Source organism: Sebastes umbrosus, chromosome 23 (assembly GCF_015220745.1).
Source record: "Sebastes umbrosus isolate fSebUmb1 chromosome 23, fSebUmb1.pri, whole genome shotgun sequence".
Classification (NCBI taxonomy): domain Eukaryota; kingdom Metazoa; phylum Chordata; class Actinopteri; order Perciformes; family Sebastidae; genus Sebastes; species Sebastes umbrosus.
This window is the reverse complement of record NC_051291.1, coordinates 3,849,042-3,866,186: the sequence shown is the minus strand read 5'-3', so window position 1 is coordinate 3,866,186 and position 17,145 is coordinate 3,849,042. Positions and strand designations below refer to the sequence as shown.

At 41.4% G+C, this 17,145-nt stretch overlaps 1 protein-coding gene and 1 long non-coding RNA gene across 3 annotated transcripts in view; one reads left to right on the top strand and one right to left on the bottom strand.

The window, feature by feature from the left end:
• LOC119483102 (chemokine-like protein TAFA-2) overlaps positions 1-5,995 on the top strand; it is a 71,089-nt gene extending 65,094 nt beyond the window's left edge. The window contains exons 5-6 of the mRNA XM_037761154.1: positions 10-66; positions 5,079-5,995. Coding sequence (XP_037617082.1) covers positions 10-39 — 30 coding nt within the window. The 3' untranslated portion in view covers positions 40-66; positions 5,079-5,995. The remainder of the gene's footprint in view (positions 1-9; positions 67-5,078) is intronic.
• The window catches only part of LOC119483103, a 146,438-nt gene that overhangs the window by 59,025 nt on the left and 70,268 nt on the right, over positions 1-17,145 (bottom strand). The gene's annotated exons all lie outside the window — the stretch shown is intronic.

Below are 17,145 nucleotides of genomic sequence, written 5' to 3'. Positions count from 1 at the left end.
CCTGGAAAGATTTCTGCGGACAAAGAGCAGCTTTGGTAACGTCGGATGCCTCGCAGCAGAGTCCAGGTAATAAACTTGTTTTTTTTAGATATATTTATATATATATTTGAAGGTTTTACTTATCTCCATATATTGTGGTCCTTAACTTATAGGGAAATCCACAACAGGGATCATTAATATGTCTCATTATTCATTGTACAAAAAGAATGTTTACCGCGTAGTGTCGCCTCACATTTTCATTAAAAGGCAAATGGTATTATTAACCACATTTCCCAGCGGTGCAGCAACACCAGAGATGGAGAGGAGAAGAGGTGTGCGATCCACAAAGACAACAACAACAACCTGTTCAAAGCGGTCGGCATTACCCAGCGGATTTATCTCGCACACCTTTGAACTCAGCTGGAGAAACAAGTTCTCTTAAGTTTCAAATCTTTCTGCGGGCTGCTTGAAGCAGCGAGGGGTCGGAGCTTTCTTCTTCACCCCTGCAGAGCTTTTGGGGGAAAACAGCAACAACATAAAGTGGGAATCTCCCAGCTATACTGACCTCTATCGCTCCGTATCATAAATGCATTCATACACACTGGAAACACCGTGGAGGATTCACAACGTAAACAAAAGCAGCGACTGGCTACTACAAATCCCAGGACGCGGCGGGGAATACGGTCTGTCAGTGTGGAGTAAAATCTCTGAGTGATGAACAGCGTCTGACATGCATAGATGTTGTGTTGCGGCGTTAAAATCTGTACATGGCAGCGTGTCTTTTGGACTCGTAAACGCAGAAATCCTGGAGGGTAAGAAAGAAGAAGAAAATGTGCCACCAGCAGAATTGCCATAAGGGCTCAGAGTTTATCACTTGTTAGATATTGTATAGGTGTAGAACATCAAATCTATTCTAAAGTCTGGTGTCTACTCTTACAATAAGTGATCAAAACAGGGCAGGACCAGAATATATATGGTAATGATCTGCAGGACCGCTGCTAGCCATTTGGGTGCCCTAGGCGTAATTGCTTTGTGAGTTTGCCTTTCATAATGGCATAATTTCATTTCATTATAAATGTCATTTATATTTATTTTAGACAGAGAAAGGTTAAGAAATGTGTGATAATTTGTAAATAATAGTAATAATCCACCATTTAAACTTAAAAAAGTACTATATTCATTCATGGAGCTCTGCAAGACACTGCATGTTCTACAACACTGTCCTGCAAATATTTCAGAATAAAAGCCTCGTGCTAACAAATGAAGGAATTCTGTCCACAGAAAAAAAAATGCTTGAGGTCTTTTATTTTGAAATCAAAGCAGGAAGTGTTGATTTCAAAATAAATCTTTACTTTTTTTATGTCCGTAATATATTCTACATATATTTTAAAAGATTCTCTGGAATTTCGAGATGCGGCGAGTCGCGTCAAACGCCCGTGATTTGCATAAAGTAGACTAGCCCTCAACTTTATGCAAATGAGGAACAGCCATTGCGATGCTCCGTCTCTCGAATTGCACCACCACACTACCAGAATGCATTGCACGGCTGCTTACATAGACAATGAATGGCAAGCGTGGAAAGGACGGATCCTGTGGACACGTACCATGAGCCCGCTACAACCTAAAAATCGCAAGTTGCGTAAATGGGTTATAATCGTTTGGTTTGTAACAGTCGAGTCTGACAAAGGAATTTTGGTTGATTTCTCCAACTACTACCCCAAAGTTCTCCTTGATGCTAATGTACTAAATTCCTATGATACCATTCAAATGAACGCAGAGGGACATCATGCCAACAAAATTTCCCTCCAGAAGAGTCACTAGAAGTTTTGATTTGTAGTGAGAATCCCCAGGTAGCCCTGACAGTGAAACTTTATTTGGATCTGCAGTGTCCCTGCTTTCTTTTTTTTTCGCTGATTTTACAGTCAGACTTTAAAAATCTTGCCTAGTGCAGCCTTAAAATGGCCATATTATGAAAAAATCCCAGCCTCAGTATAGTTACAACACAAAACATATTGCTGAGAAGGACACTGCGGTGTGCCAATTACACGGCTGAATTACACAAACACAAGCCCGTGCACCTGCTGTGTTAAATCTTTCAGCCAACCTTACTTCAGGCACTAAATGGAAACGAATCCTTCGCCAGTTAAATTAGTCAGCCAGCAATTAAACGAACGCAACACCCGCTGAAGACTTAGTTTTCCTCTCAGTATTTTTAGCGTTGTTTCAGACAGTCACTCAAATACTGTTAATGATCCCTTCCTCCCTCCTCATGAAGTGAGATCCATCTCTGAAGACATTTTCTCTTCTGACAAGAAGCGGCTCTGCTCTTTGTCTTTTCGCCGTGGAATTATTCTCAAATTAGTACCACATTAATCACGGTGACAGCTGAGAATGTAAATGACTCTGTAAAGGGAAGAATTTATTACAGCCTGGTACAGAGACCGGCAAAGTGCTGCGACAACCTAAATTTATGGAAACTCTTCACCCCGGGTTTGATATGATTATGCAGGTTTTCTTGTCAAGTGATGGCCTGATGGTTTTCGGATTGTTTTGCTTTTCTGCATAATTGAGGATGATTTATATGACACTATGCAGCGCGGCGGCGTCGCTGCTCCTGGGCCTGTTCTTTGTCAAACGAGCCATTTGTGAATTAATCTATGCGGGCTGTCAGAGCTGTCCGTTTCCTATCAAAAGTTCAGCATCGATAATGGAGCAGTACAAGTTTTGGGCGACGGCTTCCCCTCAGTCCGTCAAACCCGCGTGGCGGCTGACAGACGGTTCGGAATCGATAGCGGACGTCGTTATGAAGGCTGTTATGTTATGTTCCTCGAGAGTCTTTTTTCCAGAATGTACTTTTTGGAGGAGCAGAGGAGCTGCCAGTCAGCCACTGGGCTTCATGACAGGCAATTTAATCTCAAGGAGAATGGAGGTCTTCAGAGTATCTGACAGCATCGAACTAGGAGAGAGGAAAGTGTGGAGCACGAACCCAACTCCTTCATTCTGGATACTGCATACTGCATTCGAACTGATAGATCCATGAGCTGATCACGAATCACCATCGTTTTGGTCAATATTGAGATCACGATTATTTAACAGGATTACTCACTGACTTTGGCAACATCATGCATTTAATGAACTTCAAAAAAACTTGTCTTGATTTTCTTGGATTCTTACTTTACATGAAGGCTCTCTTTCTGTCATCTTGGCTCGAGCTGAACTCGGAACATGCCATAGCCTTTTGGGGAACAGAGTTTTCCTCAGGATTTTGACAGACTGTGGTGGGTGGACCTCGAACCCTCAAGGGGGTCTGTTCCCCAGAAGAAGATCTTGTATATTTTAAAGTTAAATGCATCAATCTGGTGCACTTTGAGAGCAAAACTAAGAGACTAGATCTATGAAGAACTTTGCGCTTTAGTAAAAAATGTAATCATAAACACATTGGTTGTGTATGTATGAATGGTGATGACACAAAAAGGTCACACCCACAAAGCATGGTAAAAAATATGGGGTCGGTGATTCCAGACAGGTCGGGTAGGTTGCAGACATCCACTGAGGACAGTCCGCCTCGGTTGCATGGGAACAGGGAGCCCCGCAGGACAGCCAGTCGGCAACTCCGGGGTCTGAAATGTGAAGCCAATTCCGAAGTGCCTTAAACTTGCATTCTCTCTAACAGCCAGCAGGGGGCGACTCCTCTGGCTGCTAAAAAAGAAGTCTATGAGAAAATGAGCCTACTTCTCAGTAAACATTGTAAACATGAGTTTATGGTCTCAATCGCTAGTTTCAAGTCTTCTTCAATACAGCATGATGTTCATTTAGTAAATTATGGTCCCATTTAGAGTCAAATAGACCATAAAGCAGGGGATGCTTTAGGGCGTGGCTACCTTGTGATTGACATTGGCTGCTACCACGGCGTTGTCCGTTCTGGGAGTTGTCCGTGTTTCAACTTTAACCCTTTTCACAGTGTGTTTTCAGTTCATGAAAGTTGATTGTAACACCTCTGGTTGCAAGAAACCAAGATGGCGACGACCAAAATGCCAAACTCGAGGCTTCAAAACGGCAGTCCACAAACCAATGGGTGACGTCACAGTGACTTTGTCCACTTCTTATATACCGTCTATGGGCGCAGTGAGCACTAAGTCCACGGTCCCGGGGAAGCAACGAAGTCCGGGCGAGGGGTGCTGTAAAGCTCACGGCCGGAGCCACCTTCACCCCGGGCCTTTCCAAGCTGACCTAGAGTCGGTCACGTTGCACCGCCATGGAGGTAATGCGGCGCTGGCTGGCCCTTGCCGAGGAGAGGTCCCACGAGGGGATCCTCCCACACACCGAGCGGCCACACCGCTATAAATGAAACGGTTGCGTTGGATTTATAACACAAGATCAAACAAGAGCATTATTGCGTAATCACACAATAATCGTTTTATCTCGACTATCTTGTTTCCATAATCGCTGGAAGCCCAAATCATATCTGGAAATGAAATTCGATCAATCAAATTAACCCGGGATAACCCCTTCTGATTTTAGTGACCCATCCCCGTAGCACCAGCCCTCTGATAAACTACTGCTAAGCCTCTATAAAAAAGCAAAACTGTCAGCCAGCAGTTTGTTTCATCCAACTATTCCGCAGTATATTCTCTAAAGGCCACTAGCAGGGGTTTTAGACCTTTAGCCTTCTTCCTCCTCTGAAGATAATGAGCTTTCTCACAGTGGCAAACATTAAAAATAAACTGCGAGAATGAAAAGAGGCTTCGGTATTGAATAATGTATCTGATTTTTGTAGCTTGCTTTGCCAACCTCTTTTGACATGTCAATCAGTGTGGGTGGAAGACTCATGTCTTCTCGCTCGGATTTTTTCTGTTGATAAAGTTGAGTTTTATTACCGTTATTGCTGCTCTTTTTCTTTTTCTGTATCAGTCTCTGCTTATGTCAAGTGCTCACTTCCATCGTGTTATACCACTGATATAGAGGGAAACAGGTATTTATGTACAATATAGATGAAAACTAAACACACGTGCTGCTTGTGGAGTTAGCTTTCTGAGATGTTAGCGCTGCTTTGATGGCTCTGATTTCATTTTAACACCTTTTTTTGTTTTCTATCACAGGTGAACCAACAGTTCTTTGTCGGATCATCAACAGAGAAGTAACGCAAAGGACCTTTCTGTAAATAGAGACTTCCTTTCTTCTGGACTGCAATTAATCTTTGGAAAAATGCTGATTTGAATGCTTCTTCTTGAACTCTACGGACATCGAGCACTGATCATTCAGCACTCCTTTTTGGAAAGGACTCCATATGATTAGCCTTACCGGACTACAGGATTTTATCCTCTTGACATTGTACTGCTTGTAGTGGAATACAACAGTGAACTTGTGTTCATTTCTAGAGTAATATGTCCTTCGCGGGAGGATTTGCATCACAAGTTGGACCGGGGTGAGGCAGCAGGTTTGTTGTAAGCATCGCAAATATTCAATACAGAAAAATGTGATTTTGTTTTATCGGTCGACTGTGGCTTTCTTCTCTAACAACGTGTAGTTTCAAAAGGTTCAGATGAGAATATGTAGCTGAGCAGCAGATATTCAGGGTGATTTTCAAAGAAGAACTACCACATTCATCATTGTATTGTTAACACTGTGTGCCACACACAACACAGAAAGAAACTCATTCTACTACACATTATGAGGACTGCTGAACTGAACTAAAAGGGTATAAGCTGATCAAACCTACAAGCTGTTAACAGACAGAAAGTTGGATCCAGTCAGTGGTTTATTTTTTCCTTTTTGAAAATCACTCTGCCATTTCCTGCCGCATCTGCCAGATTTTTTGTTTTTTGTCTCACAGCTCTGGAGTTCAGATTCTCAAAAGCAGCAGCGGTGTAAATTAAACACACAGCATCTGGTCGCTGGCTGCGTTAATGACAACGACGTTCCCAAAACTGTTTGACTAGTTACTCAAGTATCGCTGACACTTCCTTTGTTTGTGTAAGTGATGACATCAGTAATAAACTATGGTTGTGTAACTAAAGCCGTGTGTCTTTTAAGCATCTGTATGCTAACTGCTTATGGCAATGTTAGTAACGAGATGTAACGAGATGATCCATGTCATTCACTTCACCTGTTAGTGGTCTTAATGTTATGGCTGATCGGTGTAGCTCAATGCACCGCTGTGCCCAAGTTCAGCCTCACAGATCTGCTAGCATGGCTGTAGGTACAAGTATGTTTCGGGCCAAGTCTTAAAGGGATAGTTTGGGGGTACTTATCTATAATCAGTGTATTACCTACAGTAGATGACGGTCGGCACGCCCCCAGTTTGAAGAAGCAGACAGGAGCAAAGCGATGTACATTCAGTCATCAAGAGGTCTGAAAATGATGGATTGGTAAATTCTGTACAGCGACATTCCCATTCACAACGGATCCACCAAAGTCACACAATAGCACAGACAAAGAAACCAATGGAAGCAGCGGTAGACCAGCAACTCCTGTGTTCTGGAGTCTGGTGGCTTTGGCGAGAGCATAGATCGATACAACGGCTTCAATTCCTTGTCGGAGACGGCAAGGTAAACCAGCGAAGATATTCTAAATATAGCGTACACTTAAACGAATATCGTTTTTTTGTAAGTGAGCCTTTCTTTTAGGTGTCTAAAATACGTTTTACTGTCAGCCCCGTCCACAGCAGTACATTGCTTTGCTTCTGTACGGTAACTCTTCACCAAACTGGAGGCGTGCCGACTGCCATCTACTGTAGGTAATACACTGACTATGGATACGTACCTCATGCAACCCCACTTCAAAACACCTGAACTATCCCTTTAACTCAGAAATCAGATGCAAAATGCTAGGGCTACTCCACTGGTTTAAGACGGGGTTTGGGCAGTTGAGTATATATTCTTGATTTCTTTGTTTTGCTCAAAGTACTATTGCACATGTGAGTCTACAATTCTACAAATTCCGACAACGAGATGTGGTTAAAGGGTCCTGAAAGAGTTGAGATGTTTTTTATAGACTGATTTCTTTTAGCATCCTTGCCTTTTTTATCTAAAGGTGAATATTAAAGAGGTGAGAGAGAGGGGTATGAAGTGCATCCCTCACAGTTGCTTGTAATATACAGAATTTACAGTATCTTATGAATTGCAGAGGAGGATAATCATGAGGTGCGTTACAAGGTTGTCGGGCACACCTGTCTAAATCTAATCTAATACAACAGGGCCGCGATAAATTCAACCTTTATGGAGCTCATCAGGTTTTGATGATGCCGTGTCAGAGAGGTGCTGACTCAGCTGTTAATCGTGGTGGTGTTGACTGGACTGCTTTGTACAGAGAGGTTATGGCTATGGTCGCTGTGTTGCTGATTGCTGAGTGATTAATTGATGCCATCTTCTATTGCTCATGTAAAAAGCATGTTTGTGAATGGGAATGTCGCGGTATAGAATTTACAGACCCTGAAAGCTGCAGAAAATGTTTTTAAGTCGCCTGATGAATGAATGCGAGTTCAGTAAAGTTTAATCAGCTGCTTGCCTGTCACTTCAAACTCCCCCAAACACATCAAGGGTCCTTTACAACCTCAGAGAGGGATGCTCAAGTTATCAAATCAACAGTCAAAGTTGGTTTTCAGCAAATCTGAGAAAAAAAAAAAAGCCCCGTCATGACTGACACAGTGGGTGAAATCACGTAATGTGGAGAAGAGAGAAACGTTTTGATGTAAATGAGCAGGCAAATTGGTCACTTTATTTTGAAAGGCACAGCCCTGCGACAGATTTATCCCTGCTAGTTTCTTGTTAAATTGTCTCAAATGGTTGTCTTTTTTTATTTCACCCTGCCTTCCACAACAAGAGCACCATCTGTTATCGTCATGTTGACCCATTCGGAGTCCAATCTTTCTGCTTTTTAAAAAAAATAAATAAATAAAAATGAAACAACCTTCCAAAATTACAAGCCGATGCTTCATCACAGAAAAACACTCACACTGAATTTTGGCAAACAATTCTCTCTAGCTAGATAGGAGACAACAGCACTATCGCACTGAGCCACAATTAGCCACTAAATCCATACTCCTCCTCCTCCTCGGAATCATAACTCAAATCTGAACACAATGACACGACACAGGTTTTTTGAGATTCAGCCTGAGTTACACTTCCCGAGGATATCATTATCTCGGAGGTCCATCGCAAATTAACGTCCATAAATCTGCTTAGATATCATAGAAAAGAAGACGCTCTTTTTAACTCAGAATCATGGTGTTTTTAAGTTTTCTTCAGTATCCAGTGATAGTTGTCTGTACATCCATCGGTACCAACCATGTCATGCAAGCTTGTTGGGAAGGAGGCTAAATAACGCTCCAAACTTGTACTACATTTTGGCGAGGAAAAACTGTCATGGCCATTTTCAAAGGGGTCCCTTGACCTCTGACCTCCAGATATGTGAATGTAAATGGGTTCTCTGGGTACCACGAGTCTCCCCTTTACAGACATGCCCACTTTATGATAATCACATGCAGTTTGGGGCAAGTCATAGTCAAGTCAGCACACTGACAGCTGTTGTTGTCTGTTGGGCTGCAGTTTGCCATGTTATGATTTGAGCATATTTCTTTATGCTAAATGCAGTACCTGTGAGGGTTTCTGGACAATATCTGTCATTGTTTTGTGTTGTTAATTGATTTCCAATATACATATATTTGCATAAAGCAAGCATATATGCCCACTCAAATGTTGATAAGAGTATTAAATACTTGACAAATCTCCCTTTAAGGTACATTTTGAACAGATAAAAAATGTGCGATTAATCGTGATTAACTATTTTATTTGAATGACAGCCTTAATAATAATAATTAAAATGTCAACATTGTGAATGAAGCGTCAGACTATTCGACTTTTTTTCTCGTAATATTACGACTTTATTCTGGAAATGTCAGATGTTTTTTCCCTCAATGTGGCCCTAATACTCCGTAGTACATTGTCTCTTTGGCCCTCACTGCATTAGACTTATATACTATATACTTAGACTATAAACTGTGTTACCTTCATCACAATGCTCAAATGATTTGCGGCTCCAGACAGATTATTATTTTGATATAAAGGTTGCTGACCCCTGACCTATACAGACAAGATCCTCCCATAAATTAATATATAGTTAACGACACTATCTCATCTACAAATTTCCCAATATTACATATAATTCTGTTGTCTAGATGAGAGCTTCTTAAATGTTTTTAGCTGAAGACCCCAGTGAGAAATTAGCTTCCCTTGCTCTGGGAAACAGGCTTATTAAAAAATTTCATATCCTCGTCATAAAGGGACCCACCAGCAACAAGCCTGTAAATCAATTTGGATCTCAACCCGCAGCTTAAGACGCGCTGCTCCAGATTACTGTTGAGGATTTTCCATGCTTTTTTTATGTTGCATTGCTGACACCTCTCAATTTCTAAATCTCTTTCGGGAAATTACAAGAGGGGAAAAAAAAAAAAAGTTCCCACAACGGAGGCGAAGCTGTTATCAGGAGGTTATCCAGCTGCAGATGTTTGACAGAGAAATGAGACAATTTGAAAATCTTGTTTGTTCAGTTTTTTAAATGGACCTTGGTTTTCTTTTTCTTTACCCTCTCTGTGCTCGCTGTAAACATTGTTGCTCGTCTGCGTCTGTCAAACACACTGAATGACTCCCAGCCTCGCTATCCTTTTCTCCAAACAGCGAGTCTGTGAAATGTGTTGCACCGAGAACAGAAGAAGAAGCGCCGCCCGGAGCGTCGTTCTCGACATTTCGACTTCAAAAACATCCTGAGCTTCATTCTTCCTTCACCGAAGGCGTCCTTTGGCTAAACGACAAACATTTTTTCCCTGTGAATCAAAAGGCTGCGACACCGCTGGCCTCGGCGTGTCCAAACAGTTTGACATTTCCGGGGTCAATGCCAGACTCCCGTTCGGCATCTGAGTCACTTCAGAGGAGTCGGAGGAGCGTTCGGGGGTGGTGGTGGGGAGGGGGGGATGGAAAATACAGAAAAACCTCGCTTTCAAAGCTTTGATTTCTTTCAAGAGATTCAAATGAAGTAAAGGCAGGCAATTCTCTCTCTTCCTTTTTCTTTTTTTTCTTGCTGCAGTCATTACAAGAGCACATCAAAGGAATCTCCTCCTCTCACCATATGTTGTGTAGTTTCATAATCTAATGAGGGTTTTGTAATTACACAGTCCACCAGGGGAATAGAGCTCATTGATTCTCTGGGAAAAAGAAATTTCATTTCGTTTAATCGTTTTACATAACAAAAGGACTTTACATGTTAGAGAGAGAATTACAGATGTGATGTGGAGTCGTCCAAAACTTTCCAGGCCAGAGGAGATTATGTCGGAGAAAGGTACCAACACGCGGGACATTTTTCATCCGATCATGTAATTTGTTTTCCCCCGGTGCAACGCGGTATAGTCTGTATGACATTTCAATATATGTGTGATATACAAGTAATGAATGCTGCTGTTTTTTTTTATGGATGCACCTCGCATCCGGCAATGGGGGGAAATCCTCTGATGTATTCATCAAGCCATCAAATGACGAATGAGACACTGGCTGTAATGGAATTATTTATGTGTTTCTGCGGGTATAATAAAGGCTATAGCTGTGAGAGAGAGAAGTGTTGATTCACGGTAGCCTTCTCGCCGCTGCTGTGTGTTGAAATCCTTTTAAGCCGAGCCTGGGAACTCCAGTCGGAAAACTTTGCTTTGTCTCAGCCGTGAAACCTCCATCTTCTCCAGTCGTGACCGGAATGCAAACAAACAGCAGCTTATGGAAACTTACGCCTGAAGTCTTCATTCCACCTACCCATCTCACAATAAAAAGAAATAAACATTACAAGATAGGGCTGGGACGATATGCTTATCTCCAGATACTATCACGATACTCGAGTGCAGAGTCGATATGCATTGCGATTTTTAAGTGTTTTGATTTTTGTTAACTTTTTAACACTTAACACTATATCATTTGGGAAATCTTGAATCACACACTTCTAGGGACTTTTACTTTGGAAAATCTCTATATTGATACAGTAAAAATGTCACAAATTAGTAGTATTTTATTTTTAATTTATAAGAGACATGTAATATTTTATACTTCTGGTGAATATAATCCAATCAATCTTATTTCCATATATGAATTTTGTATATACCCTTTGTTAACACCTTATTTTGAAAACCCGGACATAGTCACATGTGTATACTAACTTCTCCAAGTCCGTCTCTAGCTCTCCCGTCAGCTCCGTTCTCTTTATACATCCATGGTCAGCTCCATCGGGGCCGTTTGAATGCATTTAACATAAATGTCAGTATATGGGTGTTCTACAATTGTAGCGTCGGCCCATTTGACCACGGAGAGGAGTGACAGCCGGCTTGACCGCACGTTACTGCGATACAATAACGTTTCCTGTCCGTGACAGAGTTAGCATGCAGCTCTAGCCGTGATGTCTAGCTCCGCTTTTTCTGCAATGCATGAAACCCAAAGTGTTTCCATCCTTTACTGGATGTATAGTGTTTACCACGCTGGATTTAAAATGTGAGTGTGCAGGTTGTAACCACGCTGACCCTCCGCCGTTTTCTGCTTTCCCGCTTTGGCTTTGTTTTTCTTGAGACGGACATGACGTCACGTTACTCAGACTACAACAACAAAAGCGGTAACTTCCTTCTACCTCCGGATAGATTCAAATGAAGCAATTATATCAATTCAGGCATGAAAAAATCAACTACAAAATCGTAAAAAATTGTGATACAAAAGTGAATCAGACTTTTTCCCCACACCTATTACAAAGTCATTTTAATTTGTATAACCATCTGTTACATTGTGTGCATCTGTCATCAAGGATCAACAGTCTCTCCTGGCTCAGTAAAGCCAGTCTGAGGGCTACTGTAAGTGGCGTGAGACTAGATTAACAAAAAAAAAAAGTAAATAATCAAAGTATATTCAAATTATTTCTGCTAAATTTTAACTTATTTTTGTAATAATCATAATTCTGAAAGACTTGAGCGATCTGTTTGACGCTTGCAGCAAATCTCGAATCAGCCAGACACAGTAGCAGCAACTCAAGGATACGGTGAATGTTTTAGAAAGTTGCCTATTTACACATCCAGAAGATGTGGAGCGACCACACACTCACTCTTCTTTCAGCTCTGTTTTGATATCCGTCAATTTAAAAAAAGGGGTATTTTGCCTTTAGCAGCTCCTTTACTGCTTTTTTACTAGGTAACTTTGTCTGTCTGTCATTTGGTGCTGGTGGATGGTGGGTTTATTAGTATTGTTATAAAAAGAAAAACAGCTGCCTGCTGCTTCTGGAAAACAAGGTTGATGAGAATGAACCAAATCATTGAAAGAAAAACGAGCTAAAAGCTCAGAAGAGCTGAAGGGAATAATAGATCTGTAATATTATAGGTGATAATTCTCTGAAGGATTGTCACTGTAGGCGACTCCTTTCACATAACAGTCATTTGATCTATTGTTAAATTTAAAGTTATTGATTAGGGCAGCTTTAATGTGTATTTGATATATTTGAGATCCCAAGCTGTCATTTAAATGTATTTATTTAAATTACAAAGAATTTCTCTGCCTTCAGCTGCTGCAGAAACTATCACATCATCTTGCTTTAAAGAGTTCCCAGACTGTTCCGTAACATCTTAAATTGCCTCGTTGCTGTAACACTTTGTATTCGAGACGTGCAAACGAATATGATATAAACGTCTGCTTTCATTACGCACTTTTAATATAAAACAAATGATTATATTACATTACAGATTTGGTAATGCATTTTTAATATAATACATCATCCATCTGGCACTCCCAAATTAGTGCTCTCACTTTGTACATTGTAATTACTCCTGACAGGTGGAGTGGATTAATGTGGGCCTGAGCATGACTTTCACTATCTGAGTAAAATCTCACTAAAATCAGATTAATAACTGTTTGAGCTTTTACTTGTCATTTTTTTTTAGATTGATTTATGATTTGTTTGTTTATTGCAGACTTTTGTGTCAAGCGCTACCATTTCTGAACTGCATTTCCCAGAATTCACTTGTTTGTTTCTTTTGTTTTTTATATATATTTTCATTTTATGTTACAGTATACATCTTTTCTACTTCGTTTCTTTTTTTATTATATTTTTTTTAATTTTCAATACAAACAAACATCTACAAACATACCAACCCAAGATAAAGAAAACAAACATAAAATAAATAATAATAATAATAATAAATAAATAAATAATGAATAATAATAATAATAATAATAAATTAAATAATGAATAATAATAATAAATTCAACAATGAATAATAATAATAATAATAATAATAATAATAATAATAAATTAAATAAATAACTAATAAGAATAAGAATTTAAAAAAGACAACCAATTTCAGTAAATATATAATAAAAAAAAGAAAAACATCACAGTATTCGGAGAAGGAAATGGAAAAACTTAAATCAATACTTTAAATGAATCTGTAATCCATGGTGTAGCAGCCCGTAAAGTCTGACTGCAGCTGTGAAAAAAAGCTGGACTAAAATGTTCAGAATAAATATGAGGCATTACTCTATTTAATCAACAGGTGCTGTGGTTTCACCCGAGCGATGTAATTGGCTAAAGACGTGTTCACCATGCTGATGATTGCCGAGCACAACGTTGTAAAGAAAAACTTTTTATTCAGACCACATGCGTCGGTAACCGCTGCATAAATGCTGAACCTCCCCTGAGGACATTTCTTTACTGTTATTGTAGGTGCTACAGTGATGCATCACAGTTGTACCCATTAATGTTGTTAAGACCGCCCTCGGGGGTGTTATCGCTATATTTAGTTATCGGATATTTGATGAGGGATGGATCCCACGAGCACGTACGCCGACCGGAGCCGACGTTATGAGCGGTATCCGGTCCTTCTCGCGCCAATAAAAACTGAGACGTCTCTAATTAGAACCAAGATGGATCGCGCCTGTTTGCCGCGTTCCCCTGAGCTCTGAGAAACATCCCTCACAGCGCGGGGTTTGGATTACATGTGGAGAAGACAAAGGAAGCAGAGGGAGGGATTCATCCTGTTTATACTTATAACACCTGACTTCCTGTGTCTCGGTGTCAAAGTGAGTACGTCCCCCCCCCCTCCCTGCTTGACGTCTCATCAACCTCTGATCTCAGAAAACACCAGGGATTGGAATTAAACAGTTAAAGCTTACAACATGGATCACATCTCAACATTATACTCAGATCTGGAGATGTCATCGCTACGACAACAAGGTCCAATCACACAACAAACCCCTCATTAAGCCACAATATCTACAGCACTCATCTTGAAGTGGAACCAAAAGTGATCACACACTCAAAAAAGTAACAATGCCTGCCGAGGCGCGGCTGCTGCTCTCATCTGAGTGCACAGCGCTACGTTCCACTTTTCCATCCCATGACCATGGCAACCACGAGGACCACACTGAGAGACAATGGAGCAGCCAATGATACTTGTATTTCAATACCCAGAATTATATGACACTTTATCACAGGTGTACAAAGAAATCAATGTAAAAACACAATGGGCATGATGGAGCAACATCAGATGAAAGAATGTTTACTATATACTTAATGTGCTATATTAATCATATTGCTAGCGTAAGGATGTGAGCGACTTTGACAAGGGCCAAATAGTGCTGGCTAGACGACTGGTTCAGAGCATCTCCAGGACTGCAGCTCTTGTGGGATGTTCCCGGTCTGCAGTGGTCAGGACCGACCAAAAGTGGTCCAAGGAAGGAAAACCGGTGAACCGGTGACAGGGTCAGACCCGAGGCTCATTGATGCACGTGGGGATCGAAGGCTGACCCGTGTTGTCCGATCCAATAGAAGAGCTACTGGAGCTCAAACTGCTGAAAAAGTTAATGCTGGTTCTGATAGAAAGGTGTCAGAACACACAGTGCATCGCAGTTTGTTGCGTATGGGGCTGCGTAGCCGCAGACCGGTCAGGGTGCCCCGTGCTGACCCATGTCCACCGCGCAAAAGCGCCTACAATGGGCATCAGAACTGGACCACGGAGCAATGGAAGAAGGTGGCCCGGTCTAATGAATCACGTTTTCTTTTACATCATGTGGATAGCGACGAGTTCCAGGTGTTGACTCGGCCTCCAAATTCTCCAGATCTCAATCCGATGGAGCATCTGTGGGATGTGCTGGACGAACAAGTCCGATCCACGGAGGCCCCACCTCGCAACTGATACAGGACTTAAAGGATCTGCTACTGACGGCTTGGTGCCAGACACCACAGCAGACCTACAGAGGTCTAGTGGAGTCAAGGCCTCGACGGGTCAGGACTGTTTTTGGACCTACTCAATATTAGGCAGGTGGTCATAATGTTATGGCTGATCGGTGTATATTATAATGTTACCATGATGTGTTCAAATGTAACCTTGTAAAAGTTTGTTTCTGACAAAAACTTGAATCAATACGGTTGATTGAAGGAGATGTTTCCACAGCAATATAAACTAGATATTCGAGAGGGAATTATGATGTGTTTAACTATTGATTTACTTTTGTTTTTTCCGTGGTATCGAGAATTGTTGAATTTCACTGGCATTGGTATCGACTACTAAATTTCTGCTATCGTGACATCCCTAACCTGTACTGTACAGTACCAGTCACACTGCTATTCAATACATAATACGTACATTCAGCTCTTAAAGCTGACCTAAAACTGCACTTTTGGTGAATAAATCACTAAATTTAGAGCTCAATCGACTTACAGCAATAAAGCAATAAACTGGGAAGTATGTAGCACCATTGATGTTAATTTTATACCACACTGATTCATATCAGGGGCAGTTTTTGTGAGGAAAAAAAAAAAAGCTGTCAAAGCTTTGCTTTCAGAGGAAGTGAGCAGCTTTGCATTATGCTCCGGCGAGGTTTAGCGACCAAATTAAAGAGGCACGGATACAATGAACACCGAGGCATCTGGCGTTGCATAATGTCTGTAGAAATCAGTTTTCCTCAAAGCTGTCTCTTCATTGTCTGCCCGCATGACACAAATTTCTGATTCTATTGTGAAGCTAAAAATTGGTTGAAAATTGGTTAAAAAAAAAAGAGCAAATGAGATGCTGCTGAGCGTTACATCTGCTACAGCGAAGCAGACAAACGGATGGCATTGATGATTTAGAGTGAGCCATCGGTGTCATCAAACTTACCTGTGTGCAGCACGGAGAGGCTGATAAAGTCATTTGCTTTGCCATTGTGTCTACCACCACTGCTACGGTTTTTATTATCTGGGCAGTGCGGGATGAATTTGCCATCATAAAAACAGGCCTGCGACAACAATAGCAGCGAGGGAGATTGACAATAACCAAATAACACGTGAGTGAGAAAACCCGAGCTTTTCATGAAAGCAAGTCATTTCAATAACTGTCAGATGTCTGGTGGCAAATCAGGACTAAACGAATGTGTCTTTTGTCAGTTTTGTCAGCGTCTTTGTTTCCTGACAGTGTCTTTATCTGACTGATCCAAACACGCCGTCTAGGTATGCCTCTGTGTTCATCAAGGCCAGGCTGAGATATTTTCTCCCAGCGTTGACTATATATGCCAAGGAATCATAATAGAGTTTCTCTCTCTCTACTCCCTCGTGGCGGCTTTTCTTATTTTACTCATTCAATTATAAGGAATAAAATATGGGATTAGATATTTTTCAGGGCTCGTTTTCCTCCTGTGCACAATCCATTTTATTCCTAGCAATTTCACGCTTTCTCCAGTCACAAGTTAATTAATCAGGTGGAGACGGTTGGGGTTACTTCATCTCAAGACTAAATGACCCATATTTAGCACAAAGAAAAACTTCACTATGTGAAGAAGAAGAAAAGCAGCACCGGAAGCCGAGGCCCCTTAGTGTTCAGCGGCGATGGTCCCCCGTTTCATCTCCGGGCCGCTTTTTAACGAGATAAACCCTCTACTGACAGTGACCTGAGATGAAAGTAGGAGACGCAAAGCCGGCGAAGAGTTCAGGGAAAGTTCTCCGAACGCCGCACCTACCCACCCACTCACCCCCGCCTAAATCTATCTGAACCCCGGGCCTGGTGCTGCTGGGGGGAGGGACGTGGGTAAGGGCGGCGGAGTGCGGCGGTGGACTAGAAAAAGTTCCCTTCGCCTCTATAACAACTTTGCGGTTGATCCCACAAGGAGGCCCCGCTAGGTGCTAAAG